The following is a 22,168-nucleotide window of genomic DNA, read 5'->3' as shown; positions in this document are numbered from 1 at the left end:
ATCCTGGCCGTGTCCTTTTGGTCATGTTACTTGGCTCCCGTTAAAACGGAGACGGTGATGGGCTGCTTCCTGGGTCGCTGTGAGGCGTGGTGGAGAGGGCGCCTGGACAGGAGGGGAGCACACAGACCTGCCCGTGGGATCCTCCCCGCACCCTCGCCCGCCTGCCCGCCCCGGGAAGCGCGTGTGCTTACCGCACCCAGGACCACCCTCGAGCCCGCGGGGTGCCTCTGTGCGAGACCTACCTCCCTTCCAGACGATGGAAGGGCCGCCGGGAGGCGTGGAGGCAGGGGCCCCGGGTGGGGGGACCCAGGCTCTTCCCGCCGCCTCCCCCGCCCCAGGCCCCTTGGTTGGAAGCGAGGCTGGAGACGGCAGGGCAGGCTCCGTCAGAGTCCTCGTCTTCGGACTGGGCTGCACCGCCACGATCTCCACTGGCACCGCGGACCTGGCTCTGCTCCAGTGGCCCAGAGCCCAGCCCGCGCGCACACCCGTGTGAGCGTGCACACGCGCACACACGCATGTACACGCGCACACACGCACGCACGTGCCCGTCCCCCTGCCCGCGCCCGAGGTCCCGGAGCCTGTCGCCCAGCCGGCCTGGAGGAGGAGGCCGCAGCGGGGCCCAGGCCAGCCTTGGGGGCCGTGGCTGAGCCCCTGGTGCGAGGGAGGGGGGCCTCCATGGTAATCAAGATGGACAGACGGACAGACGGAGCTCAGAAGGCGGCTCCGACAGCAGCGGTGAGTCACCCTTGACGGGGGTGGTCGGGGCAGCCATGCGGCGCCTTCAGCCACTTATGCAAAGGGAGACGTCAGAGCCGGTGCTCACCCCACTTCCAAACCTCGAGCAACAACACGCACCCCTCCCCCCCCCCGCCATGGGTCCAGCCACGACGGCCCCCTCCCCCATCCTGCTATCTTTGTCCTCACCGCGTGTTTCTGTCCAGGCCTCCGACTCCCCAGACCCTTCAGAGGGGATCTTGCTGTCTCATCACCACAGCCTGCAATGGTGGACTCTTTGCTGATCCATCGGGTGGTACATCGCAGGCTGGGGGGGTAAGTGCTCGGGGTGCAGGAGTGGCAGGGCTGCTGCGCTGGCCCTGGGGCTTGGGGCCCAGCGCTGGTGGAGGTTTAGTGAGTGCAATCTCTCTCTCTCTCTCTCTCTCTCTCACACACAACAAGCTCCTGTGCGTTCACCTAGCCTCTGAGGCCGGGGTCCTGGCCATTTCCCGTGTCTTCCTCAGACTGGAGCTTCTCTTGTGCTTTTCTTTGCCAAATTCCACGCTTCTCAAATATTCCCTGCAGAAGGGGGCCCACATGGGCAGGTGGCCTTGGCCACACTCTTACTGTCTGGCCTCGGTTTTCACAAATGGGGACAGAGAGCAGTAATCTTCTTTCCTTCAGGAAGACTGCAAACAAATAAGGTCAGAAGGACACGCGGGTGGGCACGTAGTAAACGCCGGGGCCGCACCTGGGCCGGGCGTGGTTCCCTGAGGGCGGCTCTCCGCCGGGCGGCCCCCCGGCTCTGCTTTCCCGGTCGACCCCCACACTCCTCCTGAGCCCCTGCCCCTGCCTGACCTCACTGGGCCCTGTTCCTCGGAGACCTGCTTTGGGAGTCCCGGCTGCAGGCAGACCCTCGGCAGCCCCCAGTGGCCCCCGCCCCCTGTGGGACTTGCGTGGACCCCACCCCTCGAGAGCGACAGGCCTGCTGACTGGACGGGATGTCCTGTCTGCGGTCAGGGCTACGGCAGATCCGGCACCATCTCTCCCATCCTGGCGCTTTCCCGGCCTCCTTGTGACCAAGGCAACAGCCGTGTTGGACGGGCCCACGTGGCAAGACTGAGAGTGGCCTCTGGCCAACGGCCCACAGGGACCTGGGTCCCGCTGACAACCGCGTGAGTTTGGAAGCAGGTCCCTCCTGGGTCAGACCTTGAGACGAGACCCCCACCCTCCTGGCTGACAACTTGATGGTTGCCTGTGAGACCCTGGAGCAGACGGCCTGGCGGGGGGGGCACGCCCGGATCCCTGGCCCTTAGAGGCTGTGAGGTGATGGCTACACCCCGGGTTTGTGCCCACGTGTCACTGGCAACGGCTGCTCGCCCCCCCCCCCCCCGGCTCTTCACACTCTCCCTGCGGCAGCGTGGTCCCCTTGTCTGCCCTGCCCCAGTCCCTGCCCCCGGGGAAGGGACCACGTTCTCCACGCTTTCCGTCTCTGGCGCTGGCCTGCGCCTGGCGCACAGGGAGAGCTGAGTGCCCGAGATTCTGGAGTCTCCCTCCGCCCTCTCCTCCCCGTGGCTCCCCAGATCTGACAAAACCGTCAGCCTTTTCAGAAAGTGGGCCAGTAGCAGACGACATCCGCGTGCCCTGGGCTGAGGGAGGGGCCCGAGCAGATGTGCAGGCCTCGGTCCAGTGGCCGTGGGGGCCACGTGAGGCGGCGAGGGCTAGGGGTGAGGAAGGGCGGGTCTGCTGTCTCCCGCGTGGGCGATGCACCTTCTCACGCCGGCCTGCGCAGCCCAGGACACCCTGGAATGCTTCCAGGCTGGAACGATGTCCTTGGCCATTAAAAGTGTTATCCCCACAGTGAGGAAGATGAACTCCTTGAAAAAGACGTTCTCCAGCTCAGCAGAGACGATGAGCTACTTTGCGGGAGCCCGACCAGGCACAGGCCTCCTTGTGCCGCCAGGCGAGGAGGATGCGGTCCACGGCCTCCTGTGGCTGCTGTGACAAGTGACCGCACACGTGGTGGCTTAAAACAACAGAAGTCCTTCTTTCTCAGCTCTGGAGGCCAGACGCCCAAAGTCAGCGTGGTCTGGTGCCGGGCTGGGGCCAGGGTGTGGGCAGGGCCGTGCTCCCTCCCAGCCTCTGGGCCACCATCAGTCCCCGCCTCTTCTGGCTGCCGGGCCTCCGGGGGTCCCTTGGCTTGTGGTCCCATCAGTATAGCCTCTGCTGCTGTGGTGACATCACCCTCCACTTACCGCTTCTTACAGACGCGTGACATTTACGGCCCGCCCAGGTAATCCAGGGTCATCGCCGCTTCTCGAGATCCCTAAAGGGGTCGCGTTTGCAAAGGCTTTGCCATGTGGGGTGAGCGTCCCAGGTCCCAGGGGTTAGAAGGTGCACACGCTGGGGGGCTATCATTCGGCCTAGATTGCGGGTGCGCCCGGAAGGGGAGAAGCTGAGGCACAGAGCATCGTCTCACATTCTCACCCAGCAAGTGAGGCCCGGGCTCGGGACCCCCAGACCGACCTCCCCGCTGCTCCCGGCCGTCCCCACCCGAGGGGAGGTCGCGGCAGACAGGGCCAGCGCCGCCCTTGCCCAGCCTGGCATCTCCCCGCTGGCCACCGGCGTGGGCGGCCCGGGCGGCGGGGCGGGGCCTCTGGCCGCGGAACCCTCCGCAGGCCCGCGGGCGGCTCCCGGGGCTCCGCTCACGTGTGCGAGGCTGGCGCCCGGCCCCAGCACGGTTCCCTGAGGGACGTCCACCTGCAGGTGCCGCCCGAAGCCGGGAAGGGGCCGGGTGTGGCCGGCGAGCACCGGCAGGAAGGGGGTGCCGGGCGCGCGCGCGCCTCCTCTGCCGTCACCGCCAGCACCCAAAGGGCCTTTGTTCAGCGCGGAGCTCGGCGGGGCCCGGGAGGAGCTGGGGCCCGGCTGGAGGTACCCTCCCGGCCCAGGGCGGGGCTGCCGAGGTCTGCTCACGCAGCTCCCCGTCGCCAGGCGGGGGGGCGCGGGGAGAAGGGCCTGTGTGTCTTCGGCAGAGTGGGTCCTGTCCAGATGCCGCGGGCGGTGCCGAAGGCTGCCAGCCGTCCCCGGCCTCACCTCGCCCGACCCTGCGTCCGCTGGGGAGGTCATCCCGGTCCGGAGGGTGTGCGAGGGCTTCCGGAAGTTAGGACGTTAGCGGCCTCGGGCCCTCTGTCACTCGTCTGCCAGGAGCCGGACCCGGACACCCTCACCTCCGGGTGGGGGGCCCGTGGGGGGCTTTGCCCGCTGTGCGGCTGGTGTGAAGGCGCCCCGGGGCTGTCACGACTGCCAGCTTGTCTGATCTCCCCCTGCCCCCGGCCTGGAGCAGGGATGAGCCCTTCTCACTCTGCAGGTAAAGAAACCGAGACTCCAGAGACTTTGGGTCATTTGCTCAAACTCACACAGCACTTGCCTGATGTGGGGTCGGAACCTGGGCCTGTGGGCCGAGAACAGGCAGGGGCGGAGCAGCAAGGAGGTGCTGGCTGGCAGGACAGATGGTCACACACACTGAAAGCTGGGCCAGAGGACAGGTTTGGGAGTTTATGTCCCGGCCTGGAGGACTTGGGGTGGCGGCTGGGCTGTCATTACATTTTATTGAAGGCTAATGAGGGCGGGACTCTGCTGGGTGCCCTGTAAGGACGGTAAAGCTCTCAACGAATAACGCGGCAAAGGAACACGGGGGTAGCGGAGGCTGTGAACAGGCGGTGGGGGCTGAGGTTTTCGGAAGGGAAGGGGCGGGGGGCAGAGCCACCACAAAGAACAGCCGTGCTCGCTGCCCCAAAGGCTGTCTGGGCCCTCGTGGGGCGGGCGGGCGGGATGAAACCTGGTCCCAGCACCCCAGGAGGTGGTCTGGGGTGTGAGCCGGCCGTGGCCACCCCGCCTGGCCCCGTGGCCCCGATCTGCCCTTCCCGAGTCACGACAGAAAGACAGTAGTCCCAGAGAGGCTCCTCCTGGGACAGGACAGGCGCTGCCAGGCTGCCCAGCGGGACAAGGAGCCCTTGTGAGCCCTCGGCTCAGACCCTGCTCCCCCTCCCTGGCCTTGGGGGGTGCTCGGAAGTTCAGATCCTGGGGTGGCGGAGGCTGGAGGGCCAGTGCTGGGCGGGGTCGCCTGGAGGTCTGGGGAGCAGGGTGGGGCCAGAGGGGGAGGGCTGGCTGCTGATGGAGCTCAAGGGGGCCTCCCTTGACCGGAAGGGAGGGGGATACTGAACTGTCCAGACCTTCCTCCTTGAGCCTCGCCATGGCCTTGGGCACCAAGGGGAGGGACGGTTCGTCCCACTCTACAGATGAGAAAACTGAGTTCAGAGAGTGGCAGGCTCGACCCAAGGCCACCCTGGGCCTCACGCCAGCGCTGGCCTGGGGACAGGACCCGGGTGTGCGTCCGAGCGTCCCTGGGAGCGGAGGCCGTCTGAAGGGTGGGGCGGGGTCCCTGGTAGGGCCCCTCCCGTCCACGGCCCCACCTTCCCTCTGCTTCCCCCGCTGCCCTCACCCCACCAGGGGCGGCCTCGGGGGCCCAGGCTGAGCCTGCAGCGCCCCGGGGTGGGGGCAGGGGCCCAGCCAGACAGTCCTCATTTACTCAGCTTTTCCTTGAAATTCCACACGCTCTGGGCGTCAGCCGGGAGCCTGGAATGCGCTTCATCGGAACAGTCTGTCTTTCAGGGCGCCTGCATCAGTCACCCCATTGTTCCTCCTTTTCCTGGGCCGCTCAGGCTGGCGGGGCGCCCAGCGTTGGGGGAGGGGGGCGCCCCCTGGTCTCCCCATCGGCAGGCGCCCATGGCGGTGCCCGCGCTGAGCTGCTGACAGCGGCCTGAGGGTACCTTCCCACGTCTGGAAGGGGAAAACCCACCAGGCAGGCGGTCAGGCGTCTCCTGAAGAAGGGTGTGGCTGTGAGAAAGGACAGTCCCGGGTCCAGGGCCACGGGTCAGCCTGCACTGCCCCCAACATCTGTGTGGCCTTAGGTGAAGCAGCATCCTCTCCGGGCCTCGGGGCCTTAGCTGTAAATGAGAGGCTGGCCTGGAGCTGGTGCACAGGGCGCTGCAGTGGTGCGCAGGGCCTGGGGCTGTGCACACAGCCCTGCAGTGGTGGGCGGGGCTGGGGCTGGTGCACAGGGCGCTGCAGTGGTGGGCGGGGCCTGGGGCTGTGCACACAGCCCTGCAGTGGTGGGCGGGGCTGGGGCTGGTGCACAGGGCGCTGCAGTGGTGGGCGGGGCTGGGGCTCGTGCACACTTGCTGGTTGGGTGCCAGCTGTTTGCTCTGTTGAGCCTCCGTTTCTTGCTCTGTAAAATGAGCTTCGTAACAGTCACTGCTCATTATTTGTGGAATCCATATATGCAAGTCAGCCCACTTGCTAGAATTTATTTGTAACCCCATGTAGTACTTGGGGGGCCTTGGTGGTCACTCATGTGCAGGGGGTGAAAATTTGTCACCTGCAGCACACGCCTCCTTGCTGAGGTCAAGCAAGGCGACATCTGCCTGCTGGTTTCTGTCTCATAATGTAAAGTATTTAGCTCCCCTTTCTTGCATATTTTTGCTTTCGTTGGTGATTTCAATGTTTAAAATGGCCCCGAAGCTGGTACTGCAGGGCCGTGTGGTGTCCTGAGCTCAGCGGAGCTGGGACGTGATTTATGGAGAAAACACGTGTTAGATGAGCTCCGTTCAGGTGTGAGTTCTAGGGCTGCTGGCCGCAAGTTCAGTGTCTATGGTACATATTAGGTAAGGTGTCCTTAAACAAAAATATGCCTAAAGCAAGGTCGTGTATTGACAGCTTGGTGAAAACACTGACTAGAGGCCCCCAGGAACCGAGCCCAGTGTCCTGGGCCCCGTAGCACAGGGTTTGCCAGGTCACAGTTTGGTGACAGTGGAACAGAACCTCAAATGACACGGCTTGTCACACAGGTACCTGAGGCGCTGAGGCGCTGTGTCCAGCCGGCCGGTGACTGGCGGTTGTTACTGGTCCACGACACCTGAGTCCTCAGGTCCGTCTGCTGAGCCCTGAGCCTCCCGTGGGGCCGGCTGCCTGGAGGAGGGGACCCCACATGGGACGCCACAGCCGGCTTCGCTCAGGCCCGGAGCTTCCAGGCAACGCTCACTCCGTCTGCTTTCAGGACGAGGCCTCAGAGCTCTTGATGCCCACAGAGGAGCTCCACAGACCTTGTCTCATTTGACTCTCTCGATAGGATTCTCTCGACAACCTGTGACGGCAGCTCCATGGTCCCAGTTTACAGACGAGCCTGAAGTTCAGGGAAACTAAGTGGCCCGTCCAGGATCACCTAATCGGTTGGTCAGTTCAGCAGAGTCTGGAAGTTCCCTCACCCCGGCTCCCCTGTTGAGACTCTCAGGGCCACGCCTGCTCACAGATGCTTTCGTGACAACGAGGGCACTGAGATCCCCAGGAAACTGGCCGAGAGCAGGGAGATGAACGTCTGAGCGCCTCTCCCCGTGCCTCTGCCTCTTCCCTGGGGGGGCGGGGGGCTCACGGCTCACCCAGGTCACCCCACCCCTCTGCCTCCCCTTTGCCCGCAGCCCTAGTGGGCTGAGTGACCAGCCCCACCGTCACCACAGTTACCTTCCTACACGTGACGTGTAACCCCGCCCCCGCCCCATCCATCCCTCCCACACCCTCTCAGCGAGTTTAGTTTGTGTCTGGTGAAATTAAAAGTCTTTACATAATTTGACTCTGTAAATACTTTCCACAGCTGCGCCAGGAGAGTATATGATGACTGACATCCCCTTTTTCTACCACTCTGAGTTCCTCCGAAACGGAGCTTTGCCTTGTTTGCGTTTATGTGCTTGTCTGTGTGTCCACCATCTCTCGGGTGGCAGAGAGAGCTCAGTTCATTGGAGGAGCCCACGGGGGACCTGGGACAGTCCCTTCCTCCCCTCCCCCTGCTTTCTTTCTCTCTTCTTCCCTGACACACCCCCCACCCCCTGCCCCCTGCCCCCGCTTTAACCTGTGCTGCTCGCCGGGTACGTTCCTCCCCACCCACCTGGGAACTCCCTTCGCCTCTGCCCTAGCGAGTCCGTTCCCGGCACGGAGTCCTCCTCTTCCGAGGCTGGCTCCTTCATTTTGATGAAACCCAGGCTCCAGCAGCTTCTTGGGAAAAGAGGCTGGAGCACGCTGAAGCTTTTCACATTTAAAAACATCTTTCCTCCACCCTCAGGGTCAGCTGGTGGTTTGGCTGGGCCGGCGGCGGCATTCTGGTTGGAAATCACTGTCTCAAGAATGTGCGGGGCCTTGTTTTCTGTACTCTGGCCTCTGATATTGCTATTGAGAGGCCTGTAGCTATTCAAGTTTTCAGGCTTTCGTGTGTGACCGCTTTTCTCTCTGGAGGCTGCTCTGCTGGTCCTGGGCGTTGGGGCCGCGTGGAGCTGGGTGCTTGGGGAGCCTGTGGCCTCAGTTCTGGGAGGTGCGGGCTCAGCACATCCCGCCCCCAGAGCTCCAGGTGTAAAATACTGGGCTTCCTGGATGGGCCTTTATTTTTCTTATCCTTCCTGATCAGTTTCTCTTTGCACTTTCTGGAAGATTTCTTCGTTTCCACCCAGCCCGTCTATTGACTGTTTTATTGTTGCTTTCGTATTTCTGACTTCCGAGAGTTCTCTTTATGTTCCGAATGTTCCTTTTCTTTCTACAGCATTCGCTCCCATTTCACGGACACGGTATCTCCTCTCTTTCAATCCGTTTCTGAGGTTGTTTGTTCCTTGCATGTTGTGTTTTCCCCAGGTGACGTACGAATGTGTTAGTTCTCTTTCAAGTTAGACGTTTTCCTCAAATATCTGGCGGTGCCTCAGTGTCCACGTGTATACAGAACTTGGAGGCGCTCAAAGGCCGCTGGGAGCTCTGTGTGTGGGTGGGGCGGGGGTCCCGTGGGCTCTCTGCGGGCCTCTCAGGTGTCAGGACGTCCTCGCGTCCACGGGTTTTCCTGGATCAAATCTCCAAACTCCTGCCAGGGCGTCTGAGGCTGGCTGCCAGTGTTTCCAGAGCAGAAGTGGGGGGTGGGTACGTGTCACCCTCGCCCGTGAACTTGGCTCCATCCTGCTGCGTTCAGTGTGGTGCCGCGTCCTCAGCTGTGCTGATACCCTCTGTCTTCCCTGGGACACCCTGCTGGCCTCGTTCTACCCGCAGCTCTTTCTCTCTCCTCCTCTGAATTCCTTCCCCTGCCTCCCTCTGCACGTCCGTCCCCTCTACGTGTCATCTTCACCCTCTCCCCGCGCCGTCTCCTGTCCCCACACCCTGCCCGGCGTCTCCAGGCCTGTGATGGGTGCGCTGTGATTCCCAGTCTGCCTGTCCAGGCACCATGTCCCCCTCGAACTCTGCACCGGGATAGCCACCCCCGCCCCAGCTCCTGGACGGGCCGCTAGTCCATCCCCCGAGCACCCCGGGTGCTGTCTGTCCAGTGTGGACCCCGTCAGCTTCCTCCCAAACCAGCTCTTCCTCTGGGACGTGTCTCTGCTTCCAGCTTAAGGCGCCACAGCCACGCTGCTGATTGAGCCAGAAAACTGCTCTGGATTCTTTCCTTCACCCCTCACTGCCTCTGCCCCTCACCCCCCGACACACACCGGTCACCAGCTAGAGCTGAAGATCGTCCCCCTGATGGCCTCTTGGATGGGTCTTGCTCATAAAAACATGCTGCCTGCTATTCCGGTAGCAGCAAACGTCAGGCCGTCAGCCACTGTGGCCACCCCCATGGTGCACTCTGAGGGGGTTCAGGGCGGAGAAAAGCAGGATACTGGCCCTAGACAGCTGAGATGCGTGTCTGAGGAACAGCTTCAGTGAGCCCAGACTCCAGCATCTTCCCACCCGCGGAAAGAGCGTCAGCTTGCGATGTCTGGTTTCTGTGAGCAGCGGGAACCTTTTCATGTTCAACTACAAGGTTTTTTTTATTATTATGATTATTTTCACGGAAATTCCTCTGTCTTCTGGCTCCTCCCCTACTTCTTTGGAGCAGCTCCTGGGAGCTCGCTGAGCGGCTGTGTCCCAGGCCGTGGTCCTCAGTAAGGTCCCAGAATAGAGCATAACTCACGGCATCCAGGGCGTGGGTTTGTCTTCGGCCGAAGTCTCCTCTGTACCACGGCGCTGCCGCCGCCCTAACTCAGGTCTCCGCAGCAGCCTCTCTTATTCTTATTCTTATTGTTGTACTGTTGTATTTTATGATGTATATTATATTTACCTTTTCTATATTTGTTTATTTTCATTATTGTAATTGCCTCTGAACTGGTCCCTTGGTCTCCAGTTCTTCCACCCTTGGATCCAGCTTTCACTCTGCATGAACTTTCTAAGATTCCCACCTTCTTGTGGTACCTGGTGTCCAGCCCGTTAACACATTCTAGTAAACGCACGGAGTCCAGGGTCCTTGGCACCTGGGGTGCAGACCAGGTTCTGCGACTTGGCATCACCCTACAGCCACTCACCTCCTGCTTGTCCCGAGCCTAGTCCTTCACACTCTAGCGAGAGCAAACTGCCTATTCTTCTCCCACCCCCTCCAATGCATTTTCCTGCCACTGTGTCTGCTCAGACCACCCTGGGTCTGTAATGCCCTTTCTCCTTGGTTGCCCAATAAACTCCTGTATTTCCTAAAAAAACCTAGTCTCCTGTCAGAGAACTCATCACACCTTGTCAGTACCACAATAAAACACACATGTTACTGCATGTTATTACAATTGGGGGATTTTTTATATTTTTATGTGGACAAAAAAAGCAGGAAGTGAAGGCTTCCTGTCTGTCTAGATTTCAGTCTGAATCATGAAGAATTCACATTTATCGAGGTCGGGGAGAGGACGACAGGTGAGGTGCAGCACGTGTGCGTCTCACCCAGGCTGGGACCCCCTGAATTATTGTGAGGAAGGTTTGGTAAGAGTGAATATTGTTTTGTCCCAGGCTCTGAAATACTGTGGTTCCCCGGCCTCCCTGAGGCACCAGGAACCTCAACATCCTTAATGTAAAAGCAGCAGGAATTTTCTTCATCCTTTGCCTCTTAGGCATCAGGAAGCCACCCTCCCCGCTCAGCAGCGCCCTGCAGCTGGACACTTTCCCTGCAGCCCTTTCTCAGCATCACCAGGTCACCGGAGAGGGGAATGGGGGGCAGGGGCCCACGCTCCGAATGACTGTGAGTCCTTGGGGACAGCTGTGCACACGTGCCTGGTTCAGAGCCCCCCCTCCCCCGTGTGTCCTTGAGTGGGTTTCGGGACTCTCGGAGCCCCCGGCCTTGGTGTGCATGTGAAAGTGGATGACTTCCAAATGATGTGTGTGTGAATGTCACCAATTTCAAAACTCTCTAAAGCAAGTTCTGAGCCCCCCACACCCCACAGTGAAGGACCCTTAACCACTTAGATCCTCAGGGAACTTCCAGACACAGGGGCCCTCCCTTTAAGGAAGATGAACCCCTGTTCACCCCCAGCAGCTACGTGGGTGTCGCGGCCCCTGCACGGCACACGCGCGCAGCGCATAGCGGCGCTTGGTGCTCGGGTCTAGCGCTGGGCGGGGCCCACCTCGCCTGCAGGTCCAGACACCTGCGCAGGTGAGGAGGCGCGGGTGATGGATTCGGACCCACTGCGGACGCCTGACGGTGCATCAGTGGGGTTGGTGGCAGGGGATGAAGTGCAGAGAAGGGACACAAGCGACCGAGTATACGTGGTCGGTGGGGGGGGTCACGAATAAGTCTCACCCCCACCCCGCCCCGCCCCCCCACCCCCGCCCCGCCCCCACCCCCGCCCCGCCCCGCCCCCCCACTCGCGAGCCCTGGCGCGCCCTCTGGCGGCGATGATGAGAACTTCGCCTCCCGCTCCGAGACCTGCAACCTGGGCCCCCTTCTCACCCAGGAGGACTGAAGTGGAAACCCCAGTTTCATGCGGTTCCTTCTCAAAGTTTCCCTAACCTGTCATTTCAGGGACACTTTGTGAAATCACAAACCACAAAATCCCCAGGTTAGCAGCGGCCCATCCGCACTCAGTAACCTCGGGAATAAGAATTTCCTGATTATTCCTGTTTCTAGCTGCTATTTAGGATTAGAAATCACACTTCACTTTTTATTGACCACTTTTGTTTTATTTAAACTTTATTTTACAGATAAGTAAATGAATCAGAATAATAACATTAATAATCTACGGAAAACAGAATAGTGGTTCTGGGGGGAGAGAGACAGATCAGGACTTCGGGAGTAACCTATACGACATAGAAACCAGACAACGAGGGCCGGCTCTGCAGCGCAGGGGGCTCCACTCAGCGTCCTGTGATAGCCTGCAATGTGGAAAAGAGCGTCTCTACATCTACCTATCTGTATCTACATCCGCATCCGTATCTATAACTATGTCTATGTCTATATCTACGTCTACAAATCTGAATCACTTCGCTGTACACTTGGAACTAACACAACATTATAAATCAGCCATATTTCAACAAAAATTAAAAAAAATAGTGGTTGTCACACTTTTGGGGCTCAAGACCCCTGTACGTGTTTTACTGAGAACCCTAAAAACCGGTTGTGTGTAGGTCATGATTACCAATACTGACCATATTAGAAATGGAAATGGGAAAAAAAGTAATATTGATTAATTTGTTTACCAATTATAATAATAAGCCCATCCTACATCTTTTTGTGTAAGCTCAGATAGGTTTACATAAGCCGACATAACAGCCATAAAATTTTTTATAAATATAATTTTACAAATAACAGACATATAAATACAAATAAAAATAATATGTATTATAAACAAAATTTTAATAATAAAATTACAAAAATATCTAATAGGGAGCGTGGCCCTGTTTTACATGTTGACAAATCCCTTCAATGTCTGGCTCAGTAGAAGACATCTAGGTTCTCATATCTGCTCCTGCAGCCAATCTGTTGTAATACGCTTTGTTCGAAGTTTATAAAAAAAATATCCAGCCTTCCACAGATATGTACTTGGCAAAGAGAGAGGTATTTTAATTGTCTTTTCAGAGAAATGTGAATACTCTTCTAGGGTTATTGTATCAAAACTCAACCGGTGGAGTCTGAAACGTATCAATGAAGTGTTCATGCTTCAGTAACATTGTATTAAAGCCCACATTTATCCTGCACTTCGAATGGGCCTCTTACCAGTGTGACTCTGTAACTGACTCTGTAACTACGCATTGGTCATTTGGGAAATATTTGGATCTTCCCAATGTTAACGTGTTTCATACAACATACAATGATTTTTAAAAATTCATATTCTTTAATATCACCGCCGACCTTATCAGCAAAGTCTACGTATTTGGGAAGCTGTCAAGCTCACAATGGCAGATACAACTGTTCTGAGATTTGAATTTTCTCTTGAAAGCTTGAATTTTGTAATTATTGGCAGCACATAAGCTCAGCTGTTTCCCTTGAGGTGACAGGCCCACTTTATTCATTTTTGAGACCGTCCTTCCAACATTGAAGTCTCACTAACTACAGCTGTTGAATCAAGTGAAAATGACACACGGTGCGCGGCAGCTGGGGGTGCCGGGCTCCACGTCCACACGCCCACACGCGGGCAGCGGACGAGCTCACTGTGTACCAACCGTCCTCAGCAGAGGACACTCTGCCCTCTCTCCTGCCTCATCGAGGATGCTCTCAGGTAAAGCTGGCTTTTCCCCGGCAAGCACACAGCGGGAGGACAGTCTGCGCCCGCGGCCTCCGTTCCTGCAGCAGCATCTGTGGCTTTACCTGCACCTTCCCTGGCTCACCCATGCAAATGCCAGGCAAAGCGGTCCCCAGGAGGGGTGGACCCCTCTCTGAGAAGCCTTGTCATAGACCAGCCCGCGATGGGGAGGGGCGGAGTCTGCTCGAGGGTCAGCCCCCCCCCCCCCCCCCCCCCCCCCGGTTTCCTGCGGCCTCCATGGGGTGCGGCTCCCTGCCTGAAGCAGCGTGTCCCCTGCTGGACCGGCCGGGAGCAGGCACGGGCAGGACTCTGGGCTGTGGGCCCTCCTACAGGCGACCCTGCTGACAAGGAGAGAAGACACGGGTGGGCGGGACACAGAGAAGGGGCCTCTGCTTCCCCACGGCCTCTCCCACCCCTCCGCCCCAGCGTGGAGAGTGCGGGACCCACGGAAGCCGGCCCCAGAAGGAAGTGCGGGGCTTTGGAGAGGTCATCTCACCCTGGCTGGGTCTTGAGGGAACTTCCTTAGAACCTCTGATCTTGAGAAGCCCCTTTCTGGCCAGTTCCACCTGCAAAACTGTCCTGGGTGAGAGAGGTAGGCAGAGAGGGTGCAGAGGTGTGGGGCCTGGGGAGGAAGGAGAGGAGGGGAAGCGGGCAGGGAGGCTCTGTGCTCACTGGACACAAGGCAGGGCCCTCTGTCTGGCTGGCACCCACGTCCCCCGGCACTCCCGGCCCCAGCCTGGACACGGGGTGGCGGGGGGCGGGTGCAGTCCGCAGTGACCTCCGAGGGCTCAGTTTCACGTCAACAAAGGCCCAGCTGCCCAGCTGCCGTCTCTGTCTGTCTGAGCTCATTGTTGGAGGGGAGAGTGGTTCACCCCCTGTGTCAAGGTCAGCGAGAGGCTGTGGCTGCACCTCCCTGGGGGAGGGAGCAGCTGGGGCCTGGACACTCCAGGTGCCAAGAGCTTGAACAAGAAGCTTCCCACTGGCCTGTCCCCCGGGGCCCTGGCCATGGGCACCCCGACCACATTCCAGGACCCCAGGAACAAGCAGGACCCCTCCTGAGCCCGGAGAGGCGACTTCCTGCACTGTCTTTGGTCAGAAGGCGCCTCTCTGGGGTTCCATCTGTCCATTCATGTACTCCATGAGCATTGATTAAGCACCTACTGTGTGTCAGGCACTGTGCCAGGTGCTGAACATACAAACAGGAGAACGACATGGGGCAGCGCTCAGGTTTCTCCCAATGAGTAAATAGATGACATCAAGGATGTGGGGTGGCTGCAGGGAAAGAGGGACGCCCCAGGGCTGCGGAGCCCCAAGGGGGCGTCCTGGTGCAGTCAGGGTGGTCAGGGCAGGCTTCCTGGAGGAGGCAATGCCCCACTCATACATGCAGGCGGGTGGGGTGAGAGAAGGACCTTCTGAGAAGCCTCTGTGGCTGCAGGAGCTTCTGGCAGGTGTGTGGCCAGGGCTGAGGGCGTGTGAAGGCAGGGAGGCTGAGAGGGGTCGCAAAGGGTGGGTGAGCCCACTGCGGGGTTGGCATTTCATCCCAAGGTCGCGGCTGGGAGAAACAAGGAAGGGACCACATCCTCATGGCATAGGGGGAGGAGCTGGGAGGGGCTTGCGGGGGTCACTGAGGAGCCCCCCGACGGCGGGAAGGCAGGCGGGCTGGGCCTCGGCCCCTGCCAATCTGGGGTCCTTCGCCTTGCAGCCCAGGGACTGAGGCTGGACCCCCTGCTGGTCTCCTCCCTCCTGAGGGGCCCCTTCTCCTGGTTCTCAACCCTTTTCTGCTGACATTTGAGCTGGGAAGTCTCAGATCTCGGCGGACGCCGGCCACAAGGGCCCGGCTTTCTTGTCGCGGCTGCTGCGGACTCTCCCTGGGCTTCAAAAAGAGGCCCTGGGGAGGCCACCAGCCTCGCCCCGAGGATGCCAGGCCTGGCCCCGGGCACTGGCATCGTCGCCCCGGTTTCTGGAGGAGGAAGCCCGGGTCCGGGGGATCCCGTGCAGCGGGGTTTCAGGGTGGGGTGTGGGCTGCCTGCCGCTGTGAGGTTGCGGCAAGGGCTGGCGGGGAGCTGGGGCCAGCACCACCCCCGACCGGAGCAGGGGGTGCCGATGAGGCTGGAACAGGCACAGGACAAGCCCCGTTTCAGCTTTTCACACAAAACGGCACAAAACGGATTTGAACCGGGCAAGGGGCCGCCTCAGGAAACCAAAGCGGGATGAGGTTCCGGGGGTCCGGCTGGGGCCGCGGTGCGGCCGCGGTCATTACTCACCTCGTAGAGCAGCCGGACAGGCCCGAGGGGGTCCAGACGCTGGACGGGGAGGGGCTGAACCCACGGGGAGGGGCCTGTGGGCCGGGGGGGTGCCGGGGGCTAACGCGCAGGTTAGAGGCGACCTGCTCTGGGGCAGCGAGACGGGAGCCCGGGGCTGGGCTTGCGAAGCCTGGCCGCACCCCACGGCCTCTGCTCTCTGGGCTGCGGTCTCCCTTGGGCACAGTGACCGGGCTGGATCTTCCATCCTGCCATCCTCCCGGTGGGACCAGAGCTGGCCGGGGGGAGGCCAGGCCCTGCGGGGGCTGGATTCTGGCCAGAGACACGGGGGCTGCTGAGCCCTGGGGGCACTGGGCCTGGGCCGGCTCTGCTCTCGAGCCCTGAGGCCCCTGTGTTCCTGGCTGCCCCGAGCCCAGCCTGAACCACGGCCACGGGCCCAGCCTGGCATCCCAGAGTGTATTCACTTCCTATTTCCAAAGCTACACAAATGTGGCATCTTACGTGGCTGGAGGTCAACAGCCCAAGGGCAGTCTCAGTGGGCTGAAAGACAAGGCGTGGCCGGGCTGCTCCCTCTGCAGGCTCTGAGCGAGGCTCTGCTTCTGGCTTTCCAGCTTCTGAAGGCGCCCGCCCGCCTGGGCTCGTGGCCCCGTCCTCCGTCCTCAAAGCCAGCATCTTCCCTCCTCCGGCCCCTGCCCCCTTTGTCACCCCCCGATGCACATGCTTCTGTCTCCTAAGGACCTGTGGGGGAGGTGGGCCCCCGTGGGTGATCCAGGAGAGCCTCCCCGACTCAAGCTCCTTCATTAATCAGATTTGCAAAATCCCTTTCGCCTAGAAGGTGACATCTTCCCATTTTCGTTCGGACGTGATGTTGTTGGGAAGTGCATTGGTCAGCGGACCACAGGGAATTCATTCTGCTGCACCTCTGCAGGCCACAGGCTCTGATTCTCACCCTGTGTCCGGGAAAGGTCCTCCTTGGCCAGGCGGCATCTGCGCCAGGCGTGGCCTCTTAGCCCCGGGACAGCTGTCCTGTACGCAGGCCGATGGGAGGGCGGTGACCTGGCCCCTGGGCAGAGGAGCTCTGAGAAGGGGGCACCTTTTCAGGACAGTTTTAAGCAAGAGCAGGGGACAGGCTGCAGAGGTCTCGGGGCTGTGACATCCCCCTCAGCTGGGTGTGGGTGGATGCCAGGGCCTAACGGCCCCTTTTTTGAAGGCCATCTCTTGGCAGAGAGCGGGCGAGGCCCGTAAAAGGTGGGTGGGCATGAGGGCAGGGGCGCCCCTCTTTCCAGGGCTGAGCAGGGCTGTGGGCTGGGGTGGGTCTGAGGGTGGAGAGCTGGACACTGGACGCAGGTGGGGTGAGAGATGGTGTGGGTGGAGTCGGGACGCTGGGGCCTGGGGCAGGGGTCCCCAGGAAGCCTGAGGATGAATCCGCCCCCGAGACTGTGGTCCCTCGTGGTTCCTGCGGGGGGGGGGGGTCTGCCGGGCGCCTCACCGTCACCACGTTTTTCTGAGACCATCTGGTCACCTACTTTTCAGGTTGTTTTGACCTTCTTTCGCTTTTCCATTTGTCAATCTGTTTTCTTGTTTTTCCTTTTCAAAACGCGGGACAATCCGTGTAGACAATTCATTTTCCGTGTGCTCATATTAAGGTTTTGTGTGAAGATTATCGCATAGGTTACAAACATAAGACACCAACGGCACAGACTCCCGCGGACTCACCCGCAGCCCCATGATTCCCTCTCTGGTCTCCAGCTGCTCCTTGGCAGGGGCCTGCCTTTGTTTTTCATCCCAGCCCTTCCACCTGGAATCCTGTATCTCCCCCGCCCCCCGTAACTGCCCAGACCCCGTTCTCTCTGCCCGGCAGCCACCTGAACAGAGGCTTCCCACAGGGGACAGGAGCGGATCCACGCTGGAGCCTTTTCCCCTCCGCGGCACTTGGGTACGTCCCCTGAGGATGCCCCCGTCCACCAGCTCTGTTCCCACATGCCGGGAGCTCAGCTAGAGCTCCCTGGCCTCCTGCTGCTGGTGAGGGCGCTCCTGGCCTCCGAGGGGGTCAGCGTCTTGCTTGTCCTGCCCCGGCCTGGGCTCCCGGCCCATGAGCGGACCAACAATAGCCACGGATTAACATAGCGGGCATTGTCTTCCTCTGACCATAGGGTGGGTGTTAGGTGTCCATCCATCATCCTAAAAATAGCCAGGAAACAGGTGCAGCCCCTGCGCACCGGCCCCCTGGACGCTGTTGGCATCTGGCTGGAGACCGAGGGTGGGCCGGGGAGGGGGGAGTTGGTGTCACCAAATTCCAGGCACGGGCGTGGGGTGCCGTCTGGAACACGGGAAACCCGCCAGGAGAGGGTGCAGAGCGTCTGCAGACCCTCGGACTCCACGAGCTGGAAGGTCGGCTCAGCGCCAGGACCCCCGCAGCACTGCTGCATCACCCCCAGGTCCGGGCATCCTCCTGGCGCACGTGCACCAGAGCCTCAGAAGATGCCCAGATGTCAAGCCTTCTGCTCTCCTGGCGCGCGGGCGAGGGGGCCTGGGTTGCACATTTCCTTGCGAGAGATGTGGGGTCAGCGAGAGGCTGCCCTTGCCCCAGCCCGGCTGCCCCCAGGCCTCCTGGTGCCCCAGCCCCATCCCTGCTTGGAGCTCCATCTGGTCTGCTGTCCACCCTCCCGCCTTTCTGGGGCTCCCGCCTCCTAGGTGGTGGCTGCTGTGCGCACAGGCTCCGTGTCCCCCTGAGCCTGGTACACGTGTCTTCGAGCCTGCTGGCTGCTGTGTGTGCTGCGGCGTTCCCTCCGTGAGGTGTGTGTGGTGGGCAGGGGGGAAGCGGGGCGGCGGGAGGGGCGGCGGGTCTGTTCTATTTTTACCGGCCAGTTGCTGTGGGCCGTAGTTTTCATAGCTTCCCCTCCACTCTGGCTCCCACAGTCTGCAGTCAAGCGCGAGACGAGGCCACCTCACCCACGGAGACGCAGGAAGGTGAGTGTCCGCCGCCCGGGCTCGGAGCTGGGGCTCCGGTCTCAGGAGGAAGCGAGGGCTCGGACGTGGAAGAGATGTTTCTCGTGTGTGCAGCTGGGCTTGTTGGTGGACGGTGTTGAGACAGTCCCGCAGCACGTAGCCCCGTAGGTGGCATCTGCCCTGCAAGATGTGGCTGGAGGTGAACCCCCTGCCCGTCTGGAGCCGCGAGCAGGAGTTTCCAGGCTGCCCGGCGGTCCCAGGAGGGAGAGGGGCGGATTGGGGACCAGTGGGGCAGAGGGGACCGAGGGGCTGCGTTTGGAAGTTGAGGGGGAGCCTGGTGAGTGGTGCAAGGGGTGGAGGAGAAGGAGGAGGGGGGCAGGACTGGACCTACCCCTCCCCCCCCGACCAAGGACGCCGTCCCGCCTCTTTGTTCTTTGTCTTGGACGACTCGACTCGCCTGGCGCCCTTTGCTGTCTGCACGGTGGACAGAGCCGTGTGGCGCTGGAGCAGAGGCCGCTGGTGGGGGGCTCCTGGGGGAGGCAGGGGGGCAGCCCCGGGGTTGGAGAGCCTGTGAGCACATCAGTGAGGATCGGAGGTGGCGGTCGGTGGGCTGGGGTGGGCCCTCTCCCTGGGGGCGGGGGCGGGGAGACTGTCCTCAGGGCTCCGGGGTGGGCTTTCCTGTTCAGAGCGCGGGGAGGGGGCAGGGGGCCCACCGCCACGGCCCTGGGAGCCCAAGCCTTGTTAGTAGTTACTCAGGGAGGACTGCGATGCCCTTGAACTGGGGTCCAAGGTCACGGGGTGGGGGAGCAGGGGGAGGAACACAAGCCTGCGTAGAAACTTGCAGTCCTTTCCCTGCTCACACACAGTCGCGCACACACACACACAGACACGCACACACACACAGCCTCAGCCTCCGTCTCACAGCCTGGCCGGCCTGCTGTTCCACCCGCGGGGCCCGGGGGAGGCAGCGCAGGACCCCCCCCCCCACCGTGGCTCCCTTATCCGCCTCTTGCTGTGGGGGCAGGGCGCGCGCCTCTCCCAGCCGCGGAGCCGCCAGCTCCTCCAGAGCGCTTATCTCGTCCCCGCCTGTCTTCCGGGGGACCTGCCGAGGGGTCCTGTGGCGGGTGTCAGAGCAGGGCTGGGACCCCTTGGCCTGGTGTTCGTCAGCGGGCGGCTGGGGGCCCGGCCCGGCTGGACGGGCGGTGGGCTGTCTGGGGGGCATGGACACAGCCGGACACCACTCCCTGGGGACCAGCGTGTCCCTCCTGGGTGAGATCTGTGCCCCGGGGACCACGACGCTTGGGGCTGGTGATGGAAGTCGGGCCCGGGAGGGTGGGGGGCTCTCCTTCAGCTTCCCTGCTCTCTGGACCCCCTCGGTGTCTTCAGAGGAGCAGCCCTAGAATAAATAGCTGGCGATAAAATCTAATTTCAGCCAAGCATCTCGGGAATGTGTGGACCGCTTCCACGCCCCTCTGTGCCCCAGGGGGACAGCTGAGGCCCTGGGTCACGCCCCCACCCCCGTGGCAGCAGCAGAGCCCCGCCCCCAGAGGCATTCTGATGGGAGAGTCAGGAGGGCTGGCCAAGCCCCACCTGGGCTTCCTGGGCGCGGGGGGGGGGGGGGGGGGGGGGCGGGGGGGGCAGGGCGGGGGCGGGGCAGAGGCAGCTCTGGAGGGAGGGGATGGTGGCCCCTTTGCACGTGTCCTTCAGAGTCTGCCCTCCCCCTCCCCCATCCTCCACTTCACAGCCCAACTCTGGGCTCCCGGCCTGCCCTGCACACCTGCTCCCACCCTCCCTCCCCGTGCCTTTTGCACAATGGCCACGCCCTCCCTGGAATGCTCTCTGTCCAACCCAGGCCAGAGGGTGGTCAGGCCGGGCCGTGGAGCACACCCCCTCTACGGTCTGGGCCCCAGACCGTTGGGCTAAAAATGGTCCCAGGATCACAGGTCTGGGGGCTTCAAGCTGTGCGCCACGGGCAGAGGGCCCCGCGGGGAGCAGGGGGTCCTTGGCTAACCCCGTCACCAGGGCCGACGGCTCTATTGATTGGTCTTGCTTTGAACGAAGGGGTCAGTAGAGCTACATGTGAAGTGGGAAACAAGTTCTCGAACCCGGGGTGTGCAGAGGGTCCCGGGGGGAGACCGGAGTGGGACCCAGGCTTGGCCCTGCCTCCTGGCCTGACTCCTCCCTGCGGGCCCCCCCCCCCCGGCCCTGCCCCAGGCTCACCGCGGGCCACCTGAATGGTGCCCCCGGCGGCGCGCCGTGGGGCAGCTTCCTGTGTCCCGTGGTCACGCGCCCAGAGCCTGTCCTCTTTGAGACCTGCCATGACTGCCCCCTGCCCGCAGGACAGTCCGTCTTACCCTGGCACTTGAGGGCCCGTGGGTGAGCCGCCCCCAACGCCAAACACATCTTCTGTGGGTTCCACGCTGTCCCCACAGGCGTCGCTGACTGTTTCTGGAAAGGGGCAGATAGGAAGTAGGTTGGGCTTTGTAGGTGGCAGAAGGTCCTGCTGCGTATTCTTCTTTGTTTTGCAATCTTTTAAGCACGAGCGGGCCGGTCCCCGCCTGTGGGCTGTAGCTGGCAGGTCCCGGCCCCACACACCTGCCTGGCAGAGCCGCTCTTTGTTTCTTACACAGCTTCTTTGCCTTTCTAAGAATTCTCTCCCTTGTGAGTGAATGAGCCAATGAATGGAAAGAAAAAAGTAACTGGACAAGTATTCAGCCCCACCTGACCCGCTGGCGGGCAGTGTGTCCGATTCCTCCTTTCTTCTGTGGGACCTTCTCTCCCAGGCTGGGCGGCTGACACGGCCCAGGCCCAGCTGGGGGTGGGGGGCAGGAATCGGAGCTCTCCCTCCTCAGTGGTGCCTTCTGCCCCCAGGTGCCACACCACCGCAGCCATGCCGGAAGTGTAAGTACTCCCCCTCCCCCAGCACCCCCCCCCCACCACCGGGGTCTGGGAGGGCACGGCTGCAGATGTCCCTGAAGCAGTTCCCCGGGGGGAGACCAGATGCTCAAGCAGGGACAGTCCCGAGTGCAGGGGTCCCTGGGGCCACACGTCCTCCCAGGCTTTGAGCAGAACCGGCTCGCAGCTTGTCGCGGGAAGACCCTCTAGGCCTACGTCTCAGGGCTTGTCTGCACTGATCCAGTCGGCAGACCACAAGCCCAGGCCACGATGTGACAGTACCCCGTAGACGAGCGGAGCTTGGGGAGGTCCCTGTGCACCAGGGAGGGAAGCTTTCACAGCCCCGGACCCCACTTGAGGCCTGATGCTCCCCGGCGTACGGTGGCTGGTGTAGCCCACAGGGCCTGAGGGTTTCTGTCCTATTCTGCTGGGCCTCGAACTGACCCCCTGCGTGATGCCTGCTTTCCTTCTGGTGCGCTGTCACCGCGGCCCCGCCCCGCCCGTCTGCACGGTCTGCTGTGGCCCGGATGCCGTGCACTGTCCACGCGCACTCTGTCTTCTGCTCTCCCCTCCTCGGCCCCACCCCCGCCCTCCTGTGATGGGTGCCTGCAGCGAGGTGAGTGAGGCTTCGGGGATCTCTGTCCCAGTTAAGTCTTCAGAAAGGTGACGGCGGGGTGGAGCACCTGAGGAGAGAGAGCTTGGGTCAAGGCCGGGGGAGGGGTGCCAGTGGCTGAGCAA

The 22,168-nt window shown here is 61.5% G+C and overlaps 2 protein-coding genes and 1 long non-coding RNA gene across 3 annotated transcripts; all 3 read left to right on the top strand.

Annotated features, from left to right (window-relative positions):
- Positions 1-256: 256 nt before the first annotated feature.
- On the top strand, positions 257-3,144 carry LOC130848878 (uncharacterized). Its single transcript, XM_057727253.1, has 3 exons — positions 257-296; positions 1,490-1,889; positions 2,576-3,144. The coding sequence occupies exons 1-3, from the start codon at positions 257-259 to the stop codon at positions 3,009-3,011; spliced, it is 876 nt and encodes a 291-aa protein (XP_057583236.1). The 3' UTR covers positions 3,012-3,144.
- Positions 3,072-7,376, top strand: LOC130848877 (collagen alpha-1(III) chain-like). Its single transcript, XM_057727252.1, has 3 exons — positions 3,072-3,110; positions 3,142-4,259; positions 6,621-7,376. Exons 1-3 carry the CDS (start codon positions 3,072-3,074, stop codon positions 6,634-6,636), a joined length of 1,173 nt encoding a protein of 390 aa, XP_057583235.1. The 3' UTR covers positions 6,637-7,376.
- A 9,418-nt stretch (positions 7,377-16,794) lies between these two features.
- LOC130850057 (uncharacterized) lies at positions 16,795-18,324 on the top strand. Its single transcript, XR_009052833.1, has 3 exons — positions 16,795-16,834; positions 17,448-17,522; positions 18,281-18,324. It is a non-coding gene; the product is annotated as an uncharacterized LOC130850057 (long non-coding RNA).
- Positions 18,325-22,168: the final 3,844 nt, after the last annotated feature.

This window comes from Hippopotamus amphibius, chromosome 3, assembly GCF_030028045.1.
Source record: "Hippopotamus amphibius kiboko isolate mHipAmp2 chromosome 3, mHipAmp2.hap2, whole genome shotgun sequence".
In the NCBI taxonomy this organism is placed as follows: Eukaryota; Metazoa; Chordata; class Mammalia; order Artiodactyla; family Hippopotamidae; genus Hippopotamus; species Hippopotamus amphibius.
Note: the sequence above shows the minus strand (reverse complement) of the source record. Positions and strands in the feature narration are given on the sequence as shown.